Raw genomic sequence first — 25194 nt, 5'->3', positions numbered from 1 at the left:
CAAGGCCCTCCCTCGGCCAGCACCGCCCGCCCGTGCTAGGGACCAGGGGCAGGGAATGGCTGAGGGACTGTCTCGGCTCTTGGCCTGCCCAGGGGAGAGGGAAAAAGCAGAAAGGGGGCGGGGTTGAGGGGGGCGGGCCTGGAGCTGGGGAGTGAAAGCGAAAGCCCAGGCGGCTAACTCGGAGAAGGGAGATCTGCAACTGGAGCAGCATGGCCAAACCTGCTGGGGTGCGCCTGAGCCAGGAGGCCCGCAAACAGGTAAGGCGGGACCCCAGAGGTCGGAAAGGGATCGGGAAACCCTCCAGGGTGGCAGCCGACCCGAGGGACCGAGGCCGTAGAGCGAATTCTGCCAGCCCCCATTGAATGCTTTCACTTCTGCCCGGGAAATCCCGTAATCCTGCCCTCTGGCCAGTCTTTGCCCGGAGCTAGGGCCTAAGTGGGAAAGGAACCTTGCTGGAGGTGGAAAGATTAGACTTGTCAAGCAGGACCCTTTAACCTACACCCGGGTACTGCTTTCTTTGCAGGTAGATGTCTTCAGGCAAAATCTCTTCCAGGAGGTAAGTGTCTGTAGAGTCAAGCAATTTGATCCAGAATCTTGGGCCAGTACTTGAGAATCACAACCCCTCAGAGTGATTTCCAAGCCCACCCTGGACTTGGTCCCTACTTCCCTCACCAAGATTTCACCCACAGTGAGCCCCTATTAATGATTTTGTCCTCCAGTTTAACCCCCTCAGGAATTTCCCCTTCTTCCACTTCTCAGCCCTTTTAAAAAACAAAACAGAAAACCCAGGTTGGTTGATTTGAAAGACAGAGTTGCAGAGGGAGGGAAAGAGCATTTCCATCCGTCGGTTCATTCTCCAAATGGTTGCAAAGGCAGAACAGGACTGGCCCAGAAGGAAGCCAGCAGCCAAGAACTTTTTCCAGGTCTCCCATATGGGTTCAAGGGCCCAAATCTTTGGGCCATGTCCTGCTGATTTCCCTGGCACATTCATAGGATGGGAAGTGGAGCAGTCAGGACAGGAACCCACACCCAGATGGCATGACGGTGGTACAGGTGGCTTCACCTGAGGCTCACCTACTGCTCCCCGGCCCTTCTTTGTGCTGGGAAAATAAGGCTGTGATTCCCCCAAACAGCAAAATACTATGGTCCTAGCCTTGGTTCTGCTGGTTAGGGATTTGGGCAAGACCCTTCAGTGTCAGGACTTGCAGTTTCCTCATTTGTAAGTCAAGGACTTGGTGATCATCAAGGGCCCCTCCAGGCCTATCTCTGCTGTCTGGTTGAGTATGCTCAGTGGTTCTTCCCCCTTGCAGGCTGAGGAATTCCTCTATACGTTCTTGCCACAGAAAATCATACACCTCAATCAACTCTTGCTTGTGAGTCATCTGGGTTCCTCTTGCCCCCGTCCCATGGCCTTTCCCCCCACCCCGCCCACCTTCTCTAGCTAGCAATTTAGACTCAACACACAGAGAACGGTGGCTGAATGGTGGCATGGGCCCCTGAAGATGGTGTGTGCCTGAATCTAGGTTGAGAGGCAGAAGGAAGTCTGGCACTTGGGGCGAGGGAAGAGACTGGGCAGCCCCTGACAATGAGCTCTATGCAGGAGGACTTCTTCAATGTGACTGATCTGACCTCCCTGCGGGCCCCTTTGGACATCCCCATCCCAGACCCGCCACCCAAGGATGATGAGGTGAGGCACGCTGGGTGCAGGGCTGGAGCTCTCCATCTGGTGGACATGAGGGCCCTTCAGCCTCCACGACTTTCCTGAAGCTATGTCTCTTCCTTTTTGCCTTAGATGGAAACAGATAAACAGGAGAAGAAGGAAGGTAAGAAAGGAAGGCAGGGAGGATGTGACTGGGAAAGGGGAGATGGCACACTGATAGGGCAGGGGTGTGAGAAAGGGTGGAGACCGCTTCTCTCTTACAGTCCCGAAATGCGGCTTTCTTCCTGGAAATGAGAAGCTCTTAGCTCTGCTTGCTTTCGTTAAGCCAGAAGTCTGGACTCTCAAAGAGAAATGCATTCTGGTAAGTCTGGGAACTGGAGAAGAGAAGAGCCAGGTCAGATCCTGGGCTCCCTCAGAGCTGGGCCTGAACATGGAGAGCTGCTCTGCGTTCTGGGGTTAGATCCTTTTTGTTCTCAATCCGCTGGACTTCTGATATTATGAGGGCACTCCTGAAATCAAGTCATCTGCTTCCAGAACCATAGAACCTAGTGCTGTGCCAGGTACATAGTAAGAATTACATGTTTTGGTCCTTTGTCTCAAAAGCATTTCAATCTGCTGAACAGATATGATAAGAATGTTCCCTGGGGTGGGTGCATAGCCTGTATCACACATCAGAGGACCAGGACTCATGTCCCAGCTCTGGCTGTCAGTTCCAGCTTCTTGCTAATGCAGACTTTGGGGAAGCAGCAAATCCTGCCACACAGGAGGGAGAGCTGGAGTGGGCTCTCAGCTCCCTCTGTTAGCTTCGTCCATCCCATCCACTATAGGCATGTGCGGAGTGAGTCAGCAGATGGGAGTGTTCTCTGGCTCCCAGCCTTTCAAATTACACACACACATGCACACACACAGTGCTCGCGCACACTTGCACTTTGGAAGGTTGCTGTAACAAGTGAGATAAATCATAGATAACAGCACCTGGCAAATAAGTACTCAATTCAGTATAGCTTCTCTTGGGGAGGGTGGGGGCGGCAACAATAGGAAGAGCCCAGGAGGTGTGTTTGAATGATTTCTCCTTGTTAACATAGGTGGTCACATGGATCCAGCACCTGATCCCCAAGATCGAGGATGGAAATGATTTTGGGGTGGCAGTCCAGGTAAGAAAACAAAGACAGGACTCTGAGAGTGGGAAGAGACTCAGGGTGTGAAACATAGGAGCAACAGGTGAGCTACAAGGAGGAAGGAGAGGCATACTTTGTTTCCTTTTTGTGTCACCACAGGAGAAAGTACTGGAGAGGGTGAACGCAGTGAAGACCAAAGTGGAAACCTTCCAGACAACCATATCCAAGTGAGCACAGCTGGAAGATCAGCATCTGGGCCTGTGGAAGCTTTTTTGGAGGAAGGGACCTCCAAAGCTAAGCAGCTTCATCAATATGATGGGATACTCCGTGAAGGTCTCAGAAAGCAGATCTTCTAAATACCTGTTCCTATAGTGTCTCCCTTGCTTCTGGCAGGTACTTCTTAGAACGTGGGGATGCTGCTGCCAAGGCATCCAAGGAGACCCATGTGGTACGTGGAGAGTCCATCAGCTTTCCCACTGAGGCTGGCCAGGGACCGGTTGGGGAGGCGGGGAATGGGTCTCTCCTTGTCTTGATTATGGCCTTCCTGGTGTGGAGGATCTTCAGCCAAAATCACTGCCTAGAAAAACTAGGTGTGGATTCTGCCAACCGTGACAGTTTTTCTCCACCGGATCACATGGGGTCTCATCCCTTGGTGCTGAAAAGGAGCCTCATGCTTGCATAACCTCTCCCTTCTATGAGATTAGCCTTATGTCCCTCCCCTGAAGCTGATTCTGCTTTGCCTTCTGCATCTCAGATGGATTACCGGGAATTGGTCCATGAGCGAGACGAGGCGGCTTACAGGGCGTTGCGGGCCATGGTGCTGGACCTGAGGGCCTTCTATGTGAGTGTGGGAGAAGCTCCCAAGAGAAGTGTGGGAGTGGGTGGGGAGGGAGGGAAGCCAAGAACTTGACTCCTGTTCTTGTGGCTTTCTCCCAGGCTGAACTTTATCATATCATCAGTAGCAACCTGGAGAAGATTGTCAACCCAAAAGGTGAAGAAAAGCCATCCATGTACTGAGTGAGCCCAGGCCTAAAGGGAAAATAAATGCCTGACCTCTGTATGGGATTTTTAGAGTGTGTATCACTCATTCAGAGAGGATTTATGGAGTGCCACCTACACCAAGACACCGAAGGTGAATGTGTCAGAGTGGAGGGGAGAGGTGCCGCGGAGATAAAGTAAATTAGATGCCCATCTTGTTCTTAAGAGGTGACCTTAGAGGGCAGTTGGGCTGAGCCCTTACAGAGATGAGTTATCAGGCTTTGGACAGATAAGGGGAAAGCGCCGTGGTGGAGGTCTGCAATGAAGAAGGGAACAGGCCTTATGCATCAGCCCTTTTGTCATGATCCAGATCCTGAGAGGAGCTCCTTTGGAAAGGAAATGTGTTTCAGCTCACAGCTAGGAGGTTGCAGTGCAGGATCAGGTGGGCCCGTAGTCCAGCATGTGTACAGCTGGGAATGGTGCAGTGGGCAAGCCAGGGAGGAGAGCAGTCAGCCCAACTCAGCCACTGCTGCCTTCCCACCTCCTAACCAGCATAATTAGGTCAAATCCCCACCCTTCATCCATCCACCATCAACACGAAGATGTCGGAGTCTAAACTGGCCTGTGTGAGCCTTGGGGAGTCAAGTTCTGCCCTCATTGGCTCAGAGTGAGCGTTTACAGTGGTGTGGGTGGGGGGTTGTGCGTGAGTGGCTGAACCCCTTTTCCTGGGCTGGGCGGGGAAAATGTCAGAAACATGATGGTGAAGACCTTCCTGTAGGACATTATGGGGGAAGGGGGTAGGTCTGCAAATGATTTCTTCCCACCCTCCTCTTCCCCTAAATTTGGTCTTCATCCTTGTGTTTTGGGAGGATGCAGCAGCTCCTCTGCTGTGGTTTTGTGATGCAAAGTCCAGAGGATCGCATTTTAACTCACGACCTTGTCCCGTTACTAAATATGGGACCAGACTGTGCTGCACAGCACTTGACAAGGAGGGAGCCCCTCCAGATACAGATCTCATTGGACCCGTGATGGACCATGGGCAACGCGGTTCACCAGGAAGTGACAGAGCCGGGTTGAAAGTACACTCATTCCATCATTGGAACAAGCGGATTTGCTTCAATCCCCACCTTGCTGGGTCAAGTGCCCCACCCAGTCAGTTCTTCCGGGGGTCTCTGGGATGATGGGCAGCCCAGGGAACAAGCAGAGTGAAGCTGCAACCAAGAAGGGAAAGTGGGTTAAGCCTAGCCAATAAGCTCGCGGGCACTTTTCTTTACAGTTGTTGATTCTTCTCTGTTCGCCAGATACAAAGGCGGGCAAATTTGGGCGCGGCCTCTGATTGGACTCAACGAGGAGCTCTGGGCCTATCAAAGAGCATCCCGGGGGCGGGACTCCCGGGGCGGGTGGTCTGGCGGTGGCTGGCTCAGCGCGATCTCTCCAGGCCCGGATCCGTGGCCTCCCACTAGAGGGAGGCGGAGTTCGGGGCCTCGGGATGCTGTCGGTACCTCCTTCTGGGCCGGGCCGGGGGCGGGCTCCGGGACGGAGGCCGGCGGGCTGCCCTAGGGACGAGTTGGCTTCACAATCAAAGCTGAGAGAGGGCACACGGTGGAAGGCCAAGGAGAGTGCCAGGGAGCTGGAGGGAGCTTCACGGACGCGAGCCACAGACCGGCTCTGCCGGCAGGTTGTGCCACCGGTACGCCACGGGCTCGCAGCGCCCGGGGCAGGCCTGCCTCGCCATGGGGGAGGTGGAGATCTCGGCCCGGGCCTACGTGAAGATGTGCCTGCACGCCGCACGGTACCCCCACGCCGCTGTCAACGGGCTGCTACTGGCGCCCTCGCCACGCTCCGGAGAATGCCTGTGCCTCACCGACTGTGTGCCCCTCTTCCACAGCCACTTGGCCCTGGCCGTCATGCTGGAGGTCGCCCTCAACCAGGTGCTGCCGCTGGACATTCCCGTCCCCCAACCCCAAGCTGACCCACCATCAGCTGCCCTTGCCCGAGGCTATCCTCTGGGGCCCTTGGCAGCCTTGCGCACCTACTGGGCCAGCTGCGCTATTTTGTTACTCCTGGTCCCTTTCCCCATGACAGGTGGACGTGTGGGGCGCACAGGCGGGTCTAGTGGTGGCTGGGTACTACCATGCCAATGCAGCTGTGGATGATCAGAGGTGAGTGGGGCAGAAAGCCAGGGATTCCAGCGAAGGGGAGGGGAATTCCATCTTCCCTTCAGAGGCCTGAGAGCTGGGGCTGTGAAATGGGTGCTGGAGGGAGGAAATGGGAAGGAGAAGCTAATAGAGCCTTGGCTTTGGAAAGCTGCAGAAGGGGGTGGAGTCAGCTATGTATCCACCATGCCCCAAGTGGGGGAAAGAGCACAGAGTGAGGCCAGCCAGCCAGCCAGCCAGCCACTTCAAAAAGAAATCTCCTTCTTATTTACACAGATGAAATAGGCATTCATCTTAAAGCTCATGGAAGATGGAATTAACAGTTACGTTTATTTTGGAGCAAAAACAATCGAAATGTGTGCCTAGTTTTATCACAATAAGCATTTCCAACTTTTTGAACGTCCTACATGTGCATGCATTTCAAAAATTATTTTGCACCAAAATAAGTTTTCATTCCTTTTTCTGTGAACTTTTTTTTTTTTTTTTTTTTGGCGTACCCTCATAGATTGTATTAGAAACACTGGATTGTAATTTGTTTTTCCTTCCTTCCCTAATATTTGCCATCTTCCCATCTCCATGCCAAGGTGCCTTATCCTCACAGGTGCATATTATGAATATGGATGGACTGCCAGCTAGTTCATGTACCATCAAGTATTTAATACCTTGTTAAAAATTAAAGTTTCCACTTTTAATTATGGGTACTGTCCTATTATTGAATTCCTTATAAATAGACTCCTGGATCAGCACACACAGGAGATGGTTCGCATCTGAAGGGTTATGCCAAATTACCCCTGTAAGAGATGGCCTGCACTAGCCACTCTTCCCTAGAGGTCTCTGAGCCCCTCTTCCCCACAGCGCTCAAGCATCAAGTGAGTCCAGCAGCAAGCAGGCTCGACGCCCTCAGACCAGCTCGAGGGAACGGCCGCAGCCGCGCCCACATCCATGAGACAGGGAGGCACAGCTTGGATGGAGGGGGTCTGCCCCCCACAGTCGGCTCCTCACCCCTCTGATCTTCCCTCTACACAGCCCTGGGCCCCTGGCCTTGAAAATCGCTGGGCGAATCGCAGAATTGGTCCCCGAGGCAGTACTTATTATGGTGAGGCTTCCATTGTGGGGTTGGGGAGGCAGCAAACAGGCAGGGCAGCAGATCCTTGAAACTCTCTCACCTGCTTTTCTCTGTCCACACAGTTGGATAATCAGAAACTGGTGCCTCAGCCTCGCGTGCCCCCCATCATCGTTCTGGAGAACCAAGGTCTCCGCTGGGGCCCCAAGGACAAAAACCTGTGAGTGTCCCTACTCCCTCAACCTCTTCTTGGAAGCACAAGACTCCTGGGCCCCCCTCTGCCCTTGGTCCTACCCCAAGGGTCCTTTCCTAGTCCCCAGCCTCCATAAAGGTTGTGTCTGACCCCATCACCCACCCATTTGGACCTCCACAAGTGTCACTGTTTCAGAGTGATGTGGAGAAACTGGGAGGAGTCACGGCAGATGGTGGGAGCACTCCTGGAGAGCCGGGCCCATCAGCGCCTTGTGGACTTTGACTGCCACCTGGATGACATCCGGCAGGACTGGACCAACCAGCAGCTCAACACCCAGATAACGCAATGGGCTGGTGCTACCAGTGGAAATGCCTGAGCCAGGGGGTCAGCATCGAATAAAGAGACTTGGGCTACTGGGGCGACAGTTTGAAGATTTTTACTTTGCCCAGGGGGACAAGGAGAAGGGGATACCTCAATAGGAAGGACGGTGGGGCAGGGCCAGAGTTTCCGGCACAAAACAAGAAGGTGTCTGCTGTTGTCATCACAGAACAAGACAGGCGGTTCTTAGTAGATCATTCCTTTAGTTTCTCCCCTGGGCTTCTTGAGTTTCTCAAAGTTCTTCAGGATGATGTCATACAACACAGCCTAAAGAGCCAGGGGGAGCAGTGATCAGCCATAGGCCACCAGCACTATATGCCCATGGAAGTCAAGGAGTGCATGGCCTGGGAAAGGTAGCCCTGCCCTGCCCCCTTACATAAGCGTTGCGAATCTCCATGACCATCAGCCGGATGTCCCGGTATTCGGCCTCATCTAGCTCGTGCACCAGCTGCCGGTAATCGCCCTATGGAAACAGCAGTCAGGCTGGGTCCTGATGGGCCTCTTCCCGGGCACCCTGATCTGGGCCGCACCTACCACGTGGGGTTGCTTGGCTGCTTTGGTCACTGCATCCCCGCGTTCAGAGAAATACCTGCGGGGATTAGAAGCATGCATGGAGTGGGACAAGGAAGAGGGAATGGGCCTGGGTCCTCAAAGGTTTCATGTGTGGGCAGGGGGCCACTCACTTGGAGATCTGAGTGTGAAAGCCTTCCAGCTTGGTGTGAAGGCCAGTCATCAGCTCAAACACCTTCTCCTGTGGATAGGAAGTGACGGCCAAAGTGGGAGGAAGCGCATGCTAGAAGTGAGAGCAGGGACAGCAGGACAGTTCTTTTACCTGCACAGCCACTCCAAAATTGTTGCCATCCTCAATCCGGGGAATCTGCAGCTGCAACCAGGTGGTGACCTGCGGAGGGACGGGTGGAGCAAGGAATGACATCAAAGTCGCCTCTAGATTCCCTCCTCCTGGTCTTACTGCCCATGTTAGGGAGAGGTTTGCCAGATCCACCTTGTGCCTCAGGGACTAGATAGCTGATGTCCCTGGCTATGCCCTCTCCTGCGGCTGCGCAGGTGACTGTTCACTGGCAGGAACCAAGAGGCCAAAGGGTGTGGCTCAAAGCCAGGGGAAAGTAGGAGCGGGAGAGCTTACCAGGTTGAGTTGCTCAATCACATCCTTTATCTCTGGCTTCAGGCGCTGCAGAAGGGCCACGATCTTCTCATTGCAGCTCACAGGGCCACAGGGAGGGCCTAGAGAGTGGGCAGGGGGTCACTCACCCAGCCTGCACCTGTGCTGGGGTGGGGCAGGGGAAAGCAAGGCAGGAAGCCCAGGACTGTAGCCCCTGCACAGTGGCCTGCCAAGTCCCTTCCCAGCACAGGGGTCTGAACCACCTTTCTCTTCATCATCTCCTTTCTTCTTTTCATCTTTGTCTTCCTTCTGCAGGGAGACAAGGGTTCCTGGGGTCAGCACCAAGGCTGGGTTGGGGCCCTCTCCTTGGGTGTCACCCAGCTTGCCTCCTGCTGCTTCTTCCGTTCCTCCTTTTCTTTCTCTTTGACTGGGTCAGGCACAGGGATGTCCAGGGGCGCCTTCAGATCACTCAGGTTGGCTTCGTTGAGAGCTGGCTCCTGGGGGGGGCGGGGCAGGGAAGCAAGAGGCAAGACAGTCTGTTTTACCTCCTCACTCCTGGACCCTCCCCTCAACTTCAGACTCCCCACCCTGGGCCCCCTGCCTTCTAGTCCCCAGGCCAGCCCCAGTACCTTTAAAAACGCATCCAACTCTGAAATCTTCTTGGGGAAATAGCTCCCCAGCAGGGTCTCAGCCTGTGTGCAGAGACAGGGGAGAGGAGCAGAGGAGTCTGGGGTAACACTCAAATGCTCCTTCTAGGCCCAGCCAGGGGTATGGGGGAAGTGGGAAGAGGTGCTGGTGGGGCCAGCCTTACCTTGGCACACAGGTCCTCCCGAAACACATCCACCTATGGGGCACAGGCAACCCTTCAGAAACCTGACCGAAGGCCAAGTTCCTTTGAGAATGGCTCCCTCAGGGTCATGGAGGTCTCATCTGAGGAATTGTGGACTGGGTCCTCCCCTTCCTTCTCCCACTCCCCCAGGGCTGCGGTGAAAGGTTGAGAAACACTCCAGGAGGTAAAGGGCAAGGAGTTCAAGTTCACAGGAGTGGGAGTGTCCTGTGGGCTGTGTGTGAGGAGGGGGCTGAGACAGCCTCTGCGAGTGAGGTAGCAGGGGGAGGTTCCCCACCCGTCTGCCTGCCCAGGGGCTGCGGGCCAGCGGGCTTCCCCTCCCTGCTCTCCGCTTCACCTCGCCTCGCTGGAGCATGGCCGCCTGGCCTCTACTCCCGGGGTGAGGAAGATCGCACCTTCCCGGGGCTCAGGTGCTGTGTGTACCGCATCGAGGCCTGGCTGACTGACCCCCTACTCAAAGTAAGAGCTGGAGAGGGGGTGCTGCGTCAGGGGCTCCCTGGCTTCTCGGGACCACGCCTCCTCCCTCATGGCCCGGGCCTCGACCCCACGGCGCTCACCTTGGCTTGGGCTTCAGGCTGGACCCTGAGCGTGGCCATGGCAGGGACGGGGCCGGGGGTCCTAGTGCCGCACGAGGAACAAGGAGTGGGCACCGGGAAGAGAAAGCGAAAGCAGCGCTGACAACCCGCACAGCCTTCCTGGGTAGCGGGGAGTGGAGGGACTGGAGGAGAAGGCGGGGACAGCCCAGACACAGTAGAGGGCCGCAGGGGCGGGCAGCCGAGCGGGGCTCCCTCTACAGTCAGAAGGAGGCGAGTCCAACCCCCTCCCATTTCCATCCCCGCCCACCGTCCCCGCCCCGCCTGTTCCTGGTGCCCGCCTCCCGCTGGTGCCGCCTGCCACGCCCCATCTCGAGCTTCCCGCCCCTCTATCCACTCCTCCATTGGTCTGTCTTCCTTCTTCCGCCGTCGCGGCTGGCTCGGTTATGAATTTTCCTCCGCTGGAAGGAGGCCTGGCAGGCCCTCTTTGCATGCTTTCCTTGCGGGAGCGACAACTTCGGCGCCCCGCATCCTGTGGCCCCATGCTCAGGCATTGCTGCCCTGATGCTGAAGTCCAGCCCTCTCTCCTTTGAGCCGCGCTGAGAGCCCGAGCCGTGGCCTGTTCCAGCGTTCTGGTGATGCTCCATCTGTCTCACCACTAAGCTGGTATTCTGCTGCTTCCTCTCAGCCTGCACCTGCCGGGGCTTTCCCTTTGTCTCTCAAATGTGTCAGTTTCATGCCTGCCCCTCGGCTTTGGCCTTGGCCTTACCAGTCTCTGTCACAGATCTTTGTCACAGATGTGGTCACTCAGCTCAAATGTCACCTCTGAGGGAATTTTCTCTCTCTCTTAAAATTATTTGAAAGGGAGAGAGAGAGAGAGAGAGACAGACAGACAGACACATGCCCTGTTGGCTGGTTCACTTCTCAAATGCCAGAACTGGGCCAGGCCAAAGCCAGAAGCATGAAACTCCATCCCGGTCTTCCACAGGCCACAGGAGTCCAAGCACTTGGGCTATCTTCTGCTGCTTTCCTAAGTGCACGAACAGGGAGCTGGGTCAGTAGTGGGGCAACCGGGACTCCAAACAGTGCTGTGTGGGATGCTGGCACCATCACAGGTGGCAGCTGAACCTGTTGCTGCATGATTCCCACCCTGAGAACTTTTCCCTGTCCTTTATTAAGTGCCCACCTTCTAATCTGCCTAACCCACATCAGTCTGCCTGAGCACTTCCATACAGTACTTCTTGTGTTAGTTGAGTGTTGGTTTTTGAGACCAGATAATGTGGTGGTTAAACCAGGATTGCACAAGCTTTTTCTGACAAAAGGATGGTTAGTATATATATTTTATATAACATCTGGGACAGCTACTCAACTGGGCCATGTAACTGAATTCACGTGGCTGGGTTCCCACACAGCTCTATGTATGGGCGCAGCAATGTGAATTCGTGTAATTTTCATGTGTCATGAAATACGAGGACACTTCAAATGCTCTCTGGAAAAGTGAAATCAAAAGACAAGTACAAAAAACTTTGAAGCTCCTTTAAGTTTTTCAGAAAATGCTGCTTCCTATGAAGATCCTTGTCTGCCTGGATTTAAAAAAGTTTGCATACAAAATAAACATATTTTAATTTCATTTTCTCACGGACCCTTTGAATTACCCTCACATACATCATTCCCTGATGTTCTCACCCACTGAAAAGGGGAAAACCATTCTTAGCTCACTGGCTATACAAAAACTGGCCACAGGAGGGCAGTGCTTTGCCCAGCTCCCATTTAGACTCAAAACAGTCCTCTATCCCTTAAGGTTTGTAATCCTGGTTTCTCTGATTTGTTAGTTGTGAACAGATTAACCTCTGTGCCTTCGTTTTCATGATTGCACAATGGGGACACCGATACACCTACCTCTTAGTATGACTGTTAAGAGGACTAAATCACTTCATTTATTATGGTCTCAGGACAGTGCCTTGGCACAGAGCCAGCAGGTGCTCACTACTATTATTGGGGATCTCCTTGGACGCTTGTTAAAACCCCCAAACAGCAAAACCTTGTTTGTCTTACTCACGAAGTGTGTGTGTTTGTTGAATAAGTGAGCACACACAGACCGCTACCTCCATGAGGGAACTCAGAGTAAGAAGGGGTCCTGGAATGGAGACGCAGTATAGGGGCCCTTTTTAGTGGAGAGGTAGGACAAGCAAAGTAGCCAGGCTGTCCTCAGCAGGAATAGTGTCCACTCCCCCAGGGACACTGGGAATGAATGCCTTTTCTGACTTGTCTCAGTATTACAGCCCCAGATAGCTCACGGTCTGTAACAGTGGCTGGCTGGAGAACAGGGAACATGGAGGTCAAGTCCAAGGAAGGACATTCAAGGCCAATCCCGGCTAGGAAAGCTCAATGATGCCTTACTCTTGCTACCCTTTCCTAGCCCCTCTTTCTCCTCCCCTCACCCTCCTCAAGGACAGATAGAAGCAAGAGGCAGACCTGCTGGAGTGCCGTTTATTTCCTTCAGTTATGCTTGCGGCTGGAACGGGGGCGGGGGAAGAGCCCGTGGCCCGGGCTCCCTGGTGACCAGGGCTGATGGTACCAGCTGCCATAGGTGAGGTACCAGGCAAATGTGCCCACAGCGGCGCCCACCACCTTGTGTGTGTACTGGTGGAAATAGATGACAGTGCAGAGCAGCAAGAAGTTCCAGAGGCCCAGCAGCAGCACGTTGAGCAGGAAGACTAGGCGCAGGGGCGCTCCCGCTGGCAGTCCATGCGCCAGGTACTTGGCGAACACAGCGGCTTCCTCGGCCATGAGCAGGCAACAGAAGGTGAGCAGGAAGGTGTGGGAGGATACGGTGTAGCCCCGCCACTGGTGGCCTGCCGCCAGGCAGCTGCGGCGATCCGGCAGCTCGTGCAGTAGCAGGCCCTGGGGCACAGGCTCAAAGCAGGAGCCTGTCAGGTCCTCGATGAGCAGGAAGGCCCGGCCGGCCCCACGCCACACGGCCGCGCCCACCACCAGCCGGCTCAGGTGCCTGGCGGTCACCGCCACGCGCCGGGTAGCCAGGAACACCACCAGCAGCACGAAGCCTCCCAGAAAGGTGCAGGTCCAGCCCCAAGCAGAATTCACAAATTTTCTGTGGGTAGAGATGAGGGGAGAGCTTCTGAGACCCTCCCCCAGCCCCATCTCCCCACTGTACGGAGAGTTTATGGTACTGGCCTGTCCCCTGGCCCACACTGCCAGGGCCCTCCCAGGCTCTGTTTCTTTCCCATGCCCTTCACAATTGCCAGCTGTTTTCAACTCTGCCCTCCCCTTCAGCAAACCCCCAGGGTCCACATCTTACAGCCAGGCGCCATTGGCCTCCCCTCCCCCCACTTTCTCCCTCAACCTTCTGGGCTATTTTTAGTGTCCAGACTGGCAGAAGAACAGAAGCCTGGAGCAGGGAACCAGGATCCCGAGTTGAGTGGGGCACCCCCGACTGTCCTGTGTGGCCCTCCAACACACTCACATGTTGAAGAAGTTACCATGGCTGGCGAATATGGTCCGAGGGTTGACATGGAACTGCAGAAGGGGCCCGAAGATGACCACAGCTGCCAACCAGGCATGGTAGAGGCGCCGTAAGCAGGGGCTGCCCAGGAGGCGGGCAGCCTGCTCACTGCCGAAATACAGCAAGGCCGAAGCCACCCAGAGGAGCACCCTGACCAGGCAGCCCAGCACTGCCCGGGCTCGGGTCCCTGCAGAGCTCGGCCCTGCCCCCACCACTGGCCCCCGCTCCATGATTCCCTCCCCTCCCCGTTAACTGCTTGCTCTGCTGGGTGACTGAGGAGGGGCTGATGACCCCCCCTCGGGGGACAAGGACAGGCAGTGACAGGTGTGGCAGACACAGGGCAGAGCCTGGCTGGCAGCTGGCTGGCGGTGTCGGCGAGGGGCGGGGGGCGGTAAGGGGCCAGGGTGCAGGGTTGTCATGTCAGCAGGGTCCTGGCGTCTGGTGTGCAGTGGCGTGGCCTGACAGCCTCTTGCATCTCTGCCATTTGGCTCCGTTGTCCTCAGCTGCAGCCATGTTCTAGCTCGTATCTCAGGGTCAGGCCTGCCGTCCACAGCTATGTTTGTCTACATGCCTATGTGGATCTGTCAGTCTGTATTTGGTCAGCCAAGTGTCCCAACTTTACTCTGTTCTATAGGGAAATTGGAAGTCATAAAGAGAAAACTAACCGAACATTAGAACTCATTAAAAAAAAATAAGCTGTCTGTCTCCTTAGTGTAGTCTGATGTTTCTCTCGGGGTCCTGAACACAGGGGCCCACCACTGCAGGATGTGGCAACAGTGGCTCTGCCCACCTTGTACCCATGGGCAGAGTTAGCTCCAGCTCCAGTGTGGGCTAAGGGGCACCACGGGGGGGCAGCGCTTCAGCAGATGTCATTAGCTGTCCAATGGGCAAGACCTCACATCCAAGGGGGCACTGTTTATTTGCTTGTTGATCACAGTGGTCAAGACAGGAGAGGTAAATGTTCTCAGAAAAGTATCATTGGATCATAGTGGTCTAGGCTAACACCCCGCCCCCCCAGAGTCCTTGGAGATCAGGCTTACTCTTGGGTGACAGGCTTTGGGACATGCTAGAAGGAACCTCCCATTTGGAGTGCATCACAAACTTAGGTCTGTCCTCCACGCAGTTGCCCCTGACCTCGGGATGGGCCCACACAAGCCCAGACCTCGCAGCCTGATCACACTCGGGCTGCAGCAGCAGGGTGCAGAGCTACCTGCTTCAAGAGTCCCTGTGCTTCAGTAACTTTCCACATCACTTTTTGATTTCCTTCCTCATTCCTAAAATCAGGGGTGGGATTTCAGGCCCCAGTGGAGGCCCAGGAAGCAGTTTAAGGAGTTAGAAGGGCATGGGGTCCTGGGATGGCTCCGTACCTGTGGGACCATCCATCAATCCTTCCTTTGTCCTCAGTGCCCTCATCTATAGATTGATTGGAATTTACCACCTGAGCTTCTAAATCCTAAAGCTCTAACTTGGCATAATGGCCCTCCAGTCTTATTGCTCATGGACCCAATAAAGGAATTTTGGGGGCTGGAGCAGTTGAGGTAGGAGGCTAATCTTCCTTCTGTGGTACTAACATCCCATATGGATGTCAGTTTGTGTCCTGGTTGCTCCATTTCCCATCCAGCTCTCGACTCATGGCCTGGGAGAGCAGCGGAAGATGGTTCAAGACCTTGGGCCCCTGCTCCATGTGGGAGACCCAAAAGAAGCGCCTGGTCTTAGATTAGCTCAGCTGCGGCTGTTGCAACTGTTTGTAGAGTGAGCCAGTGTTTGAAAGATCTCTGCCTCTTCTGTAAATTTGCCTTTTTAAATTTACAGAGAGGAGAGAAAGATCTTCTGTCCACTGGTTCACTCCCCAGGTGGCTGCAACGGCTGGAGCTAAGCCAATCCGAACCTAGGAGCTTCCTCTGGGTCTCCCACAAGGGTGCAAAGTCCCAAGGCTTTGGGCCATCCTCTACTGCTTTCCCAGGCTACAAGCAGGGAGCTGGATGGGAAGTGAAGCAGCTTGGATATGAACCAGTGTCTGTATGGGGTCTTGGTGCATGCAAGGTGAGGACTTTAGCTACTAGGCTACCACGCTGGGCCCATAAATAAATAAAAAAAATAATAATTGTTAGTAATACAGAATATATTAGCCCCACAAGCATTTCACATTGCACTGGAAACGCTCCTCTGCTTGAGCAGATAATGCATAGGGTTCACCACCACATGAGGCTTGAAGCACTCCTCTGCTCCTTAACTTGGCACCTTGGAAATAACAATTCTGGCTGTGATGAGATGCCATCTCTGGGTGAGGAGGCAGGGAGGCCTCTAAGGACAGGTGGGAAGGAAGACATAGCAAGGTCTCTTCACACTTGGCAGATGAACTTGAGGGAGAACACCTGGCCGCCGGACAGTTCTTTAAAACTTCTCAGAGGGGCCTGGCGGCGTGGCCTAGTGGCTAAAGTCCTCGCCTTGAACGCGCCGGGATCCCATATGGGCGCCGGTTCTAATCCTGGCATCTCCACTTCCCATCCAGCTCCCTGCTTGTGGCCTGGGAAAGCAGTCGAGGATGGCCCAAAGCCTTGGGAGGGACCCTGCACCCGCGTGGGAGACCTGGAAGAGGTTCCTGGTTCCCGGCTTCTGATCGGCGCGCACCGGCCGTTGCGGCTCACTTGGGGAGTGAATCATCGGACGGAAGATCTTCCTCTCTGTCTCTCCTCCTCTCTCTGTATATCTGACTTTGTAATAAAAATAAATCTTTAAAAAAAAATTTAAAAAAAAGAAAAAAACTTCTCAGAGCACCATGAAGGATGGACCCCTGTCACTCCGTGCTGGGAAAGTTTAGGGGAACCTTGGGGAGTGCGAAATGCCATAGGGGGAAAACCCAGTCAGAGCGGGATGTGGACCCCTGCCCTCCCTGATGCATCAGTTGCTCTGGGGCCTGGGGATTTGCGTAGAAAGTTCCTGGCTGGGGCTGGTGCCAGTGCTGGCTGGGCTCTCTGTGGCCTTGTATCCATGGGCCACCTCCTCTGAGGGTTGGATAGGCTCCAGGACACCCCAAAGCAGAGTCAATTTCGGGGTTCTTGGCCGTGTCTGCAGCAAACATGGATTAGCCCTGGTATGTTCCAGGCCACTGGCTGACCGCTCTCACGCAGACGAGCAGGGACTGGGGCTAGATGGTGACTGACTGACTTTTTTTTTTTTTCCTTCATCTTAGGGAGTCACAGAGGTGCTTTCTGTGGGAGGAACATTTTCTAAGGCTCTGCTGAAATTCTTCTTACAGAGAGAAAGTGTGATGGAAGATCTCAGAGAAAAAGAGGCAGAGGCAGATGCGGAGCCAGGTTCCCACAGCGAATTTATTGAGGGAGTCCCTGCCAGTGACAGGACTATGCAGTTCCATTGCAACCTTTCTCTTTATTGCTCTCAGCCTCCACACTGGCAGCAGCCCCTGGGAAGGCAGGGCCTGCTGGCGGTGGAGCCACAGGGAACTCCTGGAGACTCCTGTCTCTCACCCTGGGAATTCAGACATGAGAGGAAACCCGCTCCCCATGCCAGGAGGGTGCTGAGGTAAAGCCCTCAGAAGAAAGACCAGGATACCTGGCCTTCTGACTGGCTGGTCCAATTCTCAACGTGATGGCCAGGTCAATGGGCCTGGCCCCAGGCATCTACATTAGGATCCAAAAGCTAACATCCAAACATGATTAAAAATATTCAAGACAGTTCTCACCGGCACAGGTCACAGCCCAGATAACAGCAAGTCCTGGCAGACTGTGGCCAGAGCCAGGGACCCAAACCACCTGGACATGAGTGAATGAGGAGATGGCACAGCCTATTGGTAGGCTCTTCCGAGATTCAGCTGAGGCCCATGGCCTGGGCTTCTGTCCCTTCCCACCCAATATCAGTGACTCCTCCACATATTCCCCGGACAGGAGATAGGGAGGAGACAGCAAAGAGCTGGCTGCAAACTCCACCCTGCTGGGGTCTGGGGTCTGTTCTACTGGGGTGAAGAAAAGGGTGTGGTGGGGCAGCGCTCTGGGGAGGGCATGCTGGGGCCCCCGCTGGCCTCCGGCATGTCATCCTCGTAGTACTCAGCCTGGCAGTACTCCCACATACGCAGGTTCCCGTCCCACTGCAGGGCAGAAATGACCATGCATTAGTGCGACCGTCCTCACCAAGGCCCAAGCCCCAACAGGTGCCTGGCCCTAGCCCATGGCAGCCTCACCGAACTGCTGACGATCTTCTCTTCGAAGGGGTGCCAGCTGACGTCTCGCACGCAGGCCTTGTGGTTGGTGAGCTTCTTCACGATATGGCCACTCAGGAGGTCGTACACTGGCCGGGGAAGGGCAGAATGAAGGGATGGCCACAGGGCCTTCCAAATGCTTCCTGGAGAACTTTCTGCTTTCCCGTGGGGGCCCAGCCCAGCCCGGCCCGGCTCAGCCCAAAGGATTGTGTGGTCTCTGATTCTTTCTCTCCCCTGGCCTGATGCTATGGTCTGGTGAAGAGTGGCTCGCTGGCCCTGAGCTGAAGGTCACAGGGCTATGGTAGGTCAAGAGAACATGGTAGTTTTAACATGGCGAAGTGTGGGGAGGTGCACCCAGAAATCAGCGCCAGCCTGCCTGTAGGCAAGCGTACTTGCTCCTCCTGGTCTGCACAGGCGCAGTTTTCTCTCTCCTACTGAGCGCTTGACGGCCAGCACGGCCATCAGTCGGCGTCTTAGGTCTGCAGCCACACTCATTTCTTTCTGTGCCTTCCTCCCACTTGACTGACTGCACGCCTCTTACCACTGGCTGTTTTCCTCCTGGTCCCTCTTCCTGTTTTGCTTCCTCGCGTACCTTTCTTCTGAAAGCCTCTTCCCAGATGGGTTAGAATTCTATGTTCCTTTCTTGGTTTAGAAATGCTGATCAACAAGATGTTATTTTTTATGTGCTTCTCTTAGCCTGCCCTGTTTTAAGCTAAGTGACATCACACTTGTAAAGTGGTCACTGTGCTCTGTCAGGGGGGTTGCTGGTGGCTCTGGGTGGAATGGGACTGTGCCTACAGTGCTTACCAACCACTTTGCCAGTGGAACAGCCACTGTAGATGAACTGCTGGCCGGTGCTATGGATGGGGGAGAATCGGCAGCGGATGAGGGTGTGCAGTACCCCATGGCCCCGGTAGGTCATCAAGGAGCTGTCCCCTGGGAGTTTCAGCTTCCGCCAGGCTGGGCCGGGATGCAGGGAGAGGTGTAGATTAGAAGTCTGCTTCTGTGTGGTCTTGTGCCACCACTCCCTGACCAAGATCAATGCCCAGAGACAATTCTTCCCCACCTTCACCTGGTGGTGCTATGCCCACTTAACAGTGAGTCAGTAATCACCATGACATGACAGCCCAGGCGCTCGTTATGACATTGAAATATTTTCTTTATCTGTTTGTTCTGAGTGACCTTCCCAATTCCCGACTCCCAACTACCGGAATTCCTGGCAAGTCCCATGGCCCAGCAAATAAAGAGTTAATGTCTAGGCAAGGGAGCAGCAGGGCGGAGTTCCAAGATACAACCCCCTGTGCCTGCATGTGGTTACCAGTGATTACACATGCTAACCACCACCCATCTCTGCTCTGCCTGGCTCTCAGTTTCAGTTCCGCGCTCACCTTTCTTGGGCACCTGCTGCCAGCGGTAGTCCCAGGTTTGCCGTGTGGCAGCCAGGCGGGAAGCCTCCATGCCTTCCCGGCTAGAAAAGCGGCGGATGTCCCAGAGCTTGATGGTCTGGTCCTTGGAGTTGGAGATGAGGTACCGTGCATCACCCTGTGAGTTCCAAGACGGGGAATGAGGCCTCAGGGCTGGCCAGCATCAATGTGTGCACATCCGATTCCCCTTCCCTCACCGACAAGCAACAACTCTGGGCCTCTCATGCCATTTGCTCCTGTCTTTATCCAGGTGAGCTCACCTCCAATGTTGTGTCCCAGATCCCACCCTCCACTGGTTTTCCTTTCTTTGTTCAGGTAAATGCTGGATCTTCTGTTCTATCCTGGAGTAGACTGTCCTTCTCTGACACAGAAAGCCCTGCCCACCTTGTTGAGAACTGTTGGGTGCATACGGAGCTCATGTTTCCCAATTCTGGTTTCTGCCCTAAGTTCTACCTCTTGCAGGCCTTGACTACAGAGCGCCATTATTAGTCAAGGCTTACAAAATGGTGTCTAATTCTCACAACCAGTCCGCTTTCCCAGTTTCCTGGGTACCTAGAACTCTGGGAGCCTAGCTCGGTGGTCCTGCACCTTTACCCACCTTGCTGTCAATGAAGGTGATGCCATCCTGGTGGCCGGCCAGTGCCCCCACGGGCTTGGGGTCATCTTCTCGCATGCTGCGACGATCCCACACTTTGCAGATGGCGTCATCACCCCCAGAGAACAGGATTTGAGAGCTTACGTCAGCAAAGGCCACGGCATTCACATCGTCTTCATGGGATTCGATCTAGAGGGAAAAGAGGTCAGGGTAGATACCTCCGGATGCTTTCCAAATCTTCTAGTAAGCCAGAGGCCTAGAGGCAGAGGTTCTGAGGTTCACGTGTAGTACCTGCAGGGTGCGCCGGTTCTGTTCTCGGTCAAAGACATACAGGCAGCCATCGTTGGCCCTAAAAGGGGATGAGATGAGGTTCTGGAGTGGGGACTGAGAGGAACGGAGCTGTGCAGAGCCCCGATGGGAGGTGAGAGGCGAGCCATCATCAGCTCTTACACGGGAGGCAAGCAGGAAATCAGCTGTGTCCTCAAAGATGCTCAACATCTCCCATCTCTTGATGAGAAATGGTTTGCCAGAAGGGAGGCTGATCTTGGACTTGGGAGAACCAGCTGGCGTTTCCTGATGGCCGCCAGTGCAGATATCTCCGGGGACACTCATCGATTGAGGGAAACAACTCCCACCACTCACCCTCCTAGCACTTCTCGTCCATCCGAGGACACAGCGATAGAGAAGACAGCAAAGCGGCGCTCCTCTGGCCTGCAAGAGAGCAAAGGCAGAATGGGGTTAGGAGGCCTTCCCCATCTGTTTTGGTGAACCTGTTGAGGACAGCAGGGTATGGCCAATTATGTGCTAGGGTGTAGGTCACCCCAGGGGCAACCTAGGGTCAGTCCTGTGGCCACCTCAGCTACCCTGTTCCTCTGGCTGGCAGGTGGGGTGGCACCCTCCCACGGAGCCATTCTATTCTCCCCTGAAAGAGCAGGGTGGTTTCTGGAGAACCTTCCTTGAGAAATGTCTGAGGAAGATGAACATGGAGGGGAGCCAGTACCTCAGGTCCAAGGCAGTGTGTGTGTCTCCTTCCCCATAGATGCTGCAGATGTGGACTGAGAGAAGCAAGAGCAACAACAATCTATCAGGGTGGGGAAAGGCACAGACCACAGGGCAAGGGGTGTCCTGGCATTCTGAGATGGACTCTCTGTGGACCCAGCCCTGGGGCTATGGACCCAGCCCTGGGGCTGTGGGGCAGGACAGCCTCGGGTCCCAGGCTGGAGAGACAACAGAAAGCTGGTGCACACACTCACTGTAATCAGACCAGCTGGAGTAGAGGAGGTGGTTCCCGTCAGGAGTGAAGGCCACATCCAGGACACTCCAGCCTACATCTTGGGCCTTGATGCTCTTGAACTTACGGAAGCAGCCATAGCGGCAGTCATACAGTCGGATTGTCTGGTCTGTACAAGCAGGCATAGGGAAGAGTTAGGGGACAGTCTCCCAGATGTGACCTCCACTGCTCAGAGCACCTGTGGAGTCCACTCTCCATCGTGGAGGTCATGGGCCAGACGCTGAACTCCTTGGGCCTTTGGAGCCTCACCCAGACGGAATGGTCCTTTTTCTAGGAAAAGGACCAGGGTGTAGTACCTTGACAAGCAGACATGAAGATCTGACCATCTTTGCTGTAGATGCCACAGAAAGCCTTCTGAGAGTAGCTATCAACGAAGCCCAGATCATTGGGCAGGAAGCTGGGGGAGCAGAGAGCAAGCATGTGGTTCAAGGGGGCACAGGAAGAGGGTGTCCCAATTCACAGGATCCTAGCACAGCTAGAGCAATAGGCCAAGGGCTGCCATCTCTTCAGGCTTTGGGGATGGTTCCCTGCCTCTGAGTCATTCCACTCCCTGCTAAATTTCTACACACTCTGCTCTGTTTCCTCTCGGGTGACAGCCCCATTTACACTTAAACTTAGTACCCCTGAGGATCCTTTAATGCTGACCCTGTCCCAGTTTGGGAGCTAAGACCTGCCTGGCCCTCAGTCCTTCCACCGAGCCCCATACTCACTGAGACATCATCCGAGACTGTTCTCCACGGGAGAAGCTTCCCTGGTGGCAGAGGCCCCGTTCTCTCTATGTGGAAGGGATTGGGGAATATTGCTAGCAGAGGCCACTTCAGGCACACCAAGCCCCCTCCTCCAAGGGTGCTACTCTTGCTCCACACAGAAGTCCTTCTTGAAGTACTCCACCACCAGCTGGCTAACTTATTATTTGTGCTTGCAAAGTTTATTGCCTTGCCCTCTGGGGCTGGCCGACATCCCCCCAACCCTCACCCCAGGCTGCCTTGAGACTGCTGCTGGGTGGACAGGGGCTGAAGGGGACCTACTTGATACAACATGCGAGGAAAGCTGTGCTCCTGGGCTGCCCGCCCAAGTCCCAGTCGCCCGGTGGCCAAATGCACTTGTGTCTTGATCTCACTGCGTTCCAGCTCCCGGGTGTCAGGGGTGGCGTCCACTGGGGAGTGCCAAGGAAGAGTTTTTTTAGGCCTTCTAGCCCCAGGAGACAGTGAGCAGAACTGTGCCCGAGCCCCACCCAACGCGGCTGATTATGCTGGGGCTGTGAAGACTCACATAGTCCCTGAATTATCTCATCTTCTTTCTATCTAACTCACAATGTTTCACCACGATAATGAAAAACAAAAGGGCATTCTAATCAAAGTCCCCCACCCGTGGGCCAGAGCTGGCCTTTCCTCTCACCAGGCGGGTTGTATCGATCCCCGAGACAGCCATCCCAGGCGCTGTCATGCTCCTCTTCTGAGTCCGAGAGGGCCTGGATGAGTTGCAAATTTGCTGCACCTCCTCCCTGCACCAACCTCACTTGGCCTCTGTGGAGAGACCCCCCCCCCCCATTATAAAGGAGGGGACCTCTTCTCCCCAACCAGCCAAATGCAGTCTGTGGCTGTCCAGCTCTTGGACCATTTGATGAGAATTACAGCTTGGCTAGTAGGGGTCAGTTTGCTACAAGACACAGTAGGAAACAGATTCATTGTCTTTGAGCAAGAACAGGGAACCCCAGCACGCTACGGAGACTGGCAGACCTACTAAGCTCACTTCCCAGGGAACTGGAAATAAAACAATCCTGGAGTGTTTCCTGCTGAGAGATACTTTATCCAGCACAGAACCCCAAGACTGTGAAGGGATCCCCCAAGCTTATCTTCTCCTCAAGGAGCCACAAGCAAAGAAACGAAGCCAGGTGCACCTCTCCAACCAGTTCCTGGTGGTCACTCCCTTCAAGACATTCTTTCCACAAGAACAGGGTTAGAATTACAATCAATTTAAACTTGTTTTTCAAGTAGATCCACATGGCTTCATATTGCATGTCAACTGCTTCAACACCCCCTTCCCACCTCCTCACCCCTCACTGAAACATGAAACATGTTTGTGACAGTCTCACAGGATGCTCCCAGGGGCCCCTCGACATACAAACAGGTCCTCTTGGTGACCATCCCAGACAAGAACAACTCCTAGTGAGTAGGGAGCCCAGTGTCAGGCATGCCCAGGAGGGAAAAGCCACCTGAAATAATTCCATTCCCTAGCCTCTGTAATTTTCCTGCCTGCAGCTGGGATCGGGAGACTGTGGTGGCATCTGGTGGGGTCACACCAGACGGTAAGTTACCTGCGGAGGAGATAGGCCAGTACCTGGGCCAGATCCACATCTTCATCCTCTTCCTCTTCCTCTTCACTGCGCCACCGGCCAGCCCCTCTCCGGGACAGACCCTCCGATGGGTCTCTGGACCCGGATCCTGCGTTGTTGCTGTTGCGAGAGCCCATCTTCCAGTCACAGCATCTTTGGGTCCTGGGCAGGAGCTCCTCCTGTCACTTTCGTGGGTTTGCTCTAGAAACACCGGGGACTCTTGAGCTGGGGCGACAGCGATGGCTAGGACGGGGGAACCTTCCTAGGGACTGGGCGCCTCTCTCCTTAGCCTAGGACAACTCCCAGAGCAGCGGGAACACACACGAGCCAAGAGAACAGGGTGCCACGTGGGGCCCTGCCTGAGTTGCCCACGCAGAAACCTGGGAACAAGTATTCCTTAGTTTCCTACCCCAAACTCACCTAAGGAAGTCCCCGGAGGGAGGGAGGATTTCCAGGTAACCTCTCTGGCTGGCCAATCAAAACCCCTCGCGCAAGGAAACGCCTCAATAACTTACCTGTCTAACCAATCAGAGAAGCCTTTGGGACTCAAAGACACCCCCACTTCCCGGACACCTCTTTTACCGACCAATCAGTGCGCTGCTTTGCGAGAGCCGGTATCGCGACAGCCAATGAGGCTAGAATTCGGGCGACCTCTCCCCCTCATCCTCGCCTACCACCCACGTGGTGCGTCGGGAAAGTGTACGCCAAGGGCGGGGTGGAGGGGGAGGTGAGGGGCAAGCCAGCGGTTACCGCCCCACGCGAGACCACCCACCAGCCAGGAGCGGTCGCGGGCCCCACAGCGGTGCGAGGCCTTGTTTACACCGCTTGCCGCCCAAGCGTCGGCCAACCGCTTCCCCGTCACGCGCTTCCTTCGTCACGAAATCTCCCGGCTTCTCGGGCCGGCAGGTCCAGGACGTCACGCGACGCCCTCTGAGGACCCGCCCCCTTGGCCTCTCATTGGCTCGCGGAGCGCGGTGATTGATAGGTGGGCGGGAGAAAGTGCGCGACCGGGGAGGGGCCTTGGGGAGGGGGAGGGGAGCCCGAGCCTAGACACGGCTAGATTTAAGGGCTTCGAGGAGGGATTTACCATAAAAAGGAAAAACGTTGATAGTTCCGTACCGAAAGGCATTTTAACTGGATATCCCCTTCCCTGGGGGCCCCCGCTCCCTTTGGACAAGTCTCCCGGCCTTCTCTTTCTGTCACCCTCCGGCTCGAGCGGCTCCTTCCCCGAGCTAAGCTCCAGTGGGCTCCGACGTTACGGAGTGCCCTGTGTTCACGCCCCAGATGGGAACCTCCGCCTCCACACTGTCCTTGCGGGTTTGGCTTCTGGAAGCCTTGTTCCTTGGGGGTGCGTGGTGGGGTGGGGGTGGCTGGGGGTGCGCAGGAATGCCTTTTTCTAGCCCTCGTCTTACCCGCACTCGTAACTTTTTAGACGATCCCTGGCTCCCTCCGCGGTGTTGGCAGACGCTCCCTGAGACGCCCGCCGCGGCCGGTCGGGTCCGGTCGGGTCCGGTCCAGTCCGAGCGGACGCCCCCTGGGGCTTCCGTGGCGCGCACGGTGCCCCTTTGCTCCGGCCGCGCCGCGAGGCCGGGCTGGCCCCTGTGTGCCGCCGTCTGCCGTGTCCAGTGGGTTTATGAGTAACAGGGCTGAGTCCAAGGCCGAAGCGTGCCACACCTCGGGATCTTTGCCCAGGCCAGGGGTGAGGAGGCCTGCATGCGGTTCCGGTCACCCCAACTATGCCGGCTGACCGGTTCCGGGGCCCAG

At 55.2% G+C, this 25194-nt stretch overlaps 5 protein-coding genes across 8 annotated transcripts; 2 read left to right on the top strand and 3 right to left on the bottom strand.

Moving 5' to 3' along the window:
- Positions 1–104: 104 nt before the first annotated feature.
- On the top strand, positions 105–3825 carry PSME2 (proteasome activator subunit 2). Its single transcript, XM_004584715.3, has 11 exons — positions 105–257; positions 524–556; positions 1311–1373; positions 1601–1687; positions 1793–1823; positions 1924–2021; positions 2746–2814; positions 2938–3005; positions 3172–3226; positions 3533–3619; positions 3715–3825. Exons 1-11 carry the CDS (start codon positions 210–212, stop codon positions 3793–3795), a joined length of 720 nt encoding a protein of 239 aa, XP_004584772.2. The 5' UTR covers positions 105–209; the 3' UTR covers positions 3796–3825.
- Positions 3826–5053: 1228 nt separating this feature from the next.
- EMC9 (ER membrane protein complex subunit 9) lies at positions 5054–7587 on the top strand. The gene is made up of 5 exons (XM_004584714.3): positions 5054–5687; positions 5842–5918; positions 6939–7008; positions 7101–7195; positions 7364–7587. The coding sequence occupies exons 1-5, from the start codon at positions 5490–5492 to the stop codon at positions 7542–7544; spliced, it is 621 nt and encodes a 206-aa protein (XP_004584771.1). The 5' UTR covers positions 5054–5489; the 3' UTR covers positions 7545–7587.
- Position 7588: 1 nt separating this feature from the next.
- PSME1 (proteasome activator subunit 1) lies at positions 7589–10280 on the bottom strand. Its single transcript, XM_004584713.3, has 11 exons — positions 10071–10280; positions 9478–9510; positions 9296–9358; positions 9053–9163; positions 8930–8975; positions 8691–8788; positions 8379–8447; positions 8230–8297; positions 8081–8135; positions 7923–8009; positions 7589–7813 (listed from the first exon to the last, which is right to left on the bottom strand). Exons 1-11 carry the CDS (start codon positions 10107–10109, stop codon positions 7733–7735), a joined length of 750 nt encoding a protein of 249 aa, XP_004584770.1. The 5' UTR covers positions 10110–10280; the 3' UTR covers positions 7589–7732.
- Positions 10281–12522: 2242 nt separating this feature from the next.
- Positions 12523–14586, bottom strand: FITM1 (fat storage inducing transmembrane protein 1). The gene is made up of 2 exons (XM_004584712.3): positions 13531–14586; positions 12523–13158 (listed from the first exon to the last, which is right to left on the bottom strand). The coding sequence occupies exons 1-2, from the start codon at positions 13797–13799 to the stop codon at positions 12546–12548; spliced, it is 882 nt and encodes a 293-aa protein (XP_004584769.1). The 5' UTR covers positions 13800–14586; the 3' UTR covers positions 12523–12545.
- Positions 14587–16883: 2297 nt separating this feature from the next.
- On the bottom strand, positions 16884–24971 carry DCAF11 (DDB1 and CUL4 associated factor 11). Of its 4 annotated transcripts, none has more exons than XM_058666245.1 (15): positions 24843–24971; positions 23413–23631; positions 22494–22621; positions 22124–22251; positions 21806–21870; positions 21392–21492; positions 21058–21204; positions 20805–20859; positions 20447–20515; positions 20096–20153; positions 19808–19993; positions 19174–19327; positions 18593–18745; positions 17768–17874; positions 16884–17674 (listed from the first exon to the last, which is right to left on the bottom strand). In XM_058666245.1, exons 2-15 carry the CDS (start codon positions 23565–23567, stop codon positions 17540–17542), a joined length of 1641 nt encoding a protein of 546 aa, XP_058522228.1. In that variant the 5' UTR covers positions 23568–23631; positions 24843–24971; the 3' UTR covers positions 16884–17539. The 4 variants fall into 4 exon arrangements, with proteins under 4 accessions (XP_058522228.1, XP_004584768.2, XP_058522227.1 ...); XM_004584711.3 differs by lacking the exon at positions 24843–24971 and adding an exon at positions 24203–24427 and having other exon boundaries at positions 22494–22566; positions 23436–23631; XM_058666244.1 differs by lacking the exon at positions 24843–24971 and adding an exon at positions 24203–24426.
- Positions 24972–25194: the final 223 nt, after the last annotated feature.

The sequence above is a fragment of the Ochotona princeps genome, chromosome 6, assembly GCF_030435755.1.
Source record: "Ochotona princeps isolate mOchPri1 chromosome 6, mOchPri1.hap1, whole genome shotgun sequence".
Classification (NCBI taxonomy): domain Eukaryota; kingdom Metazoa; phylum Chordata; class Mammalia; order Lagomorpha; family Ochotonidae; genus Ochotona; species Ochotona princeps.
This window is presented reverse-complemented; position numbering and strand designations above follow the sequence as displayed.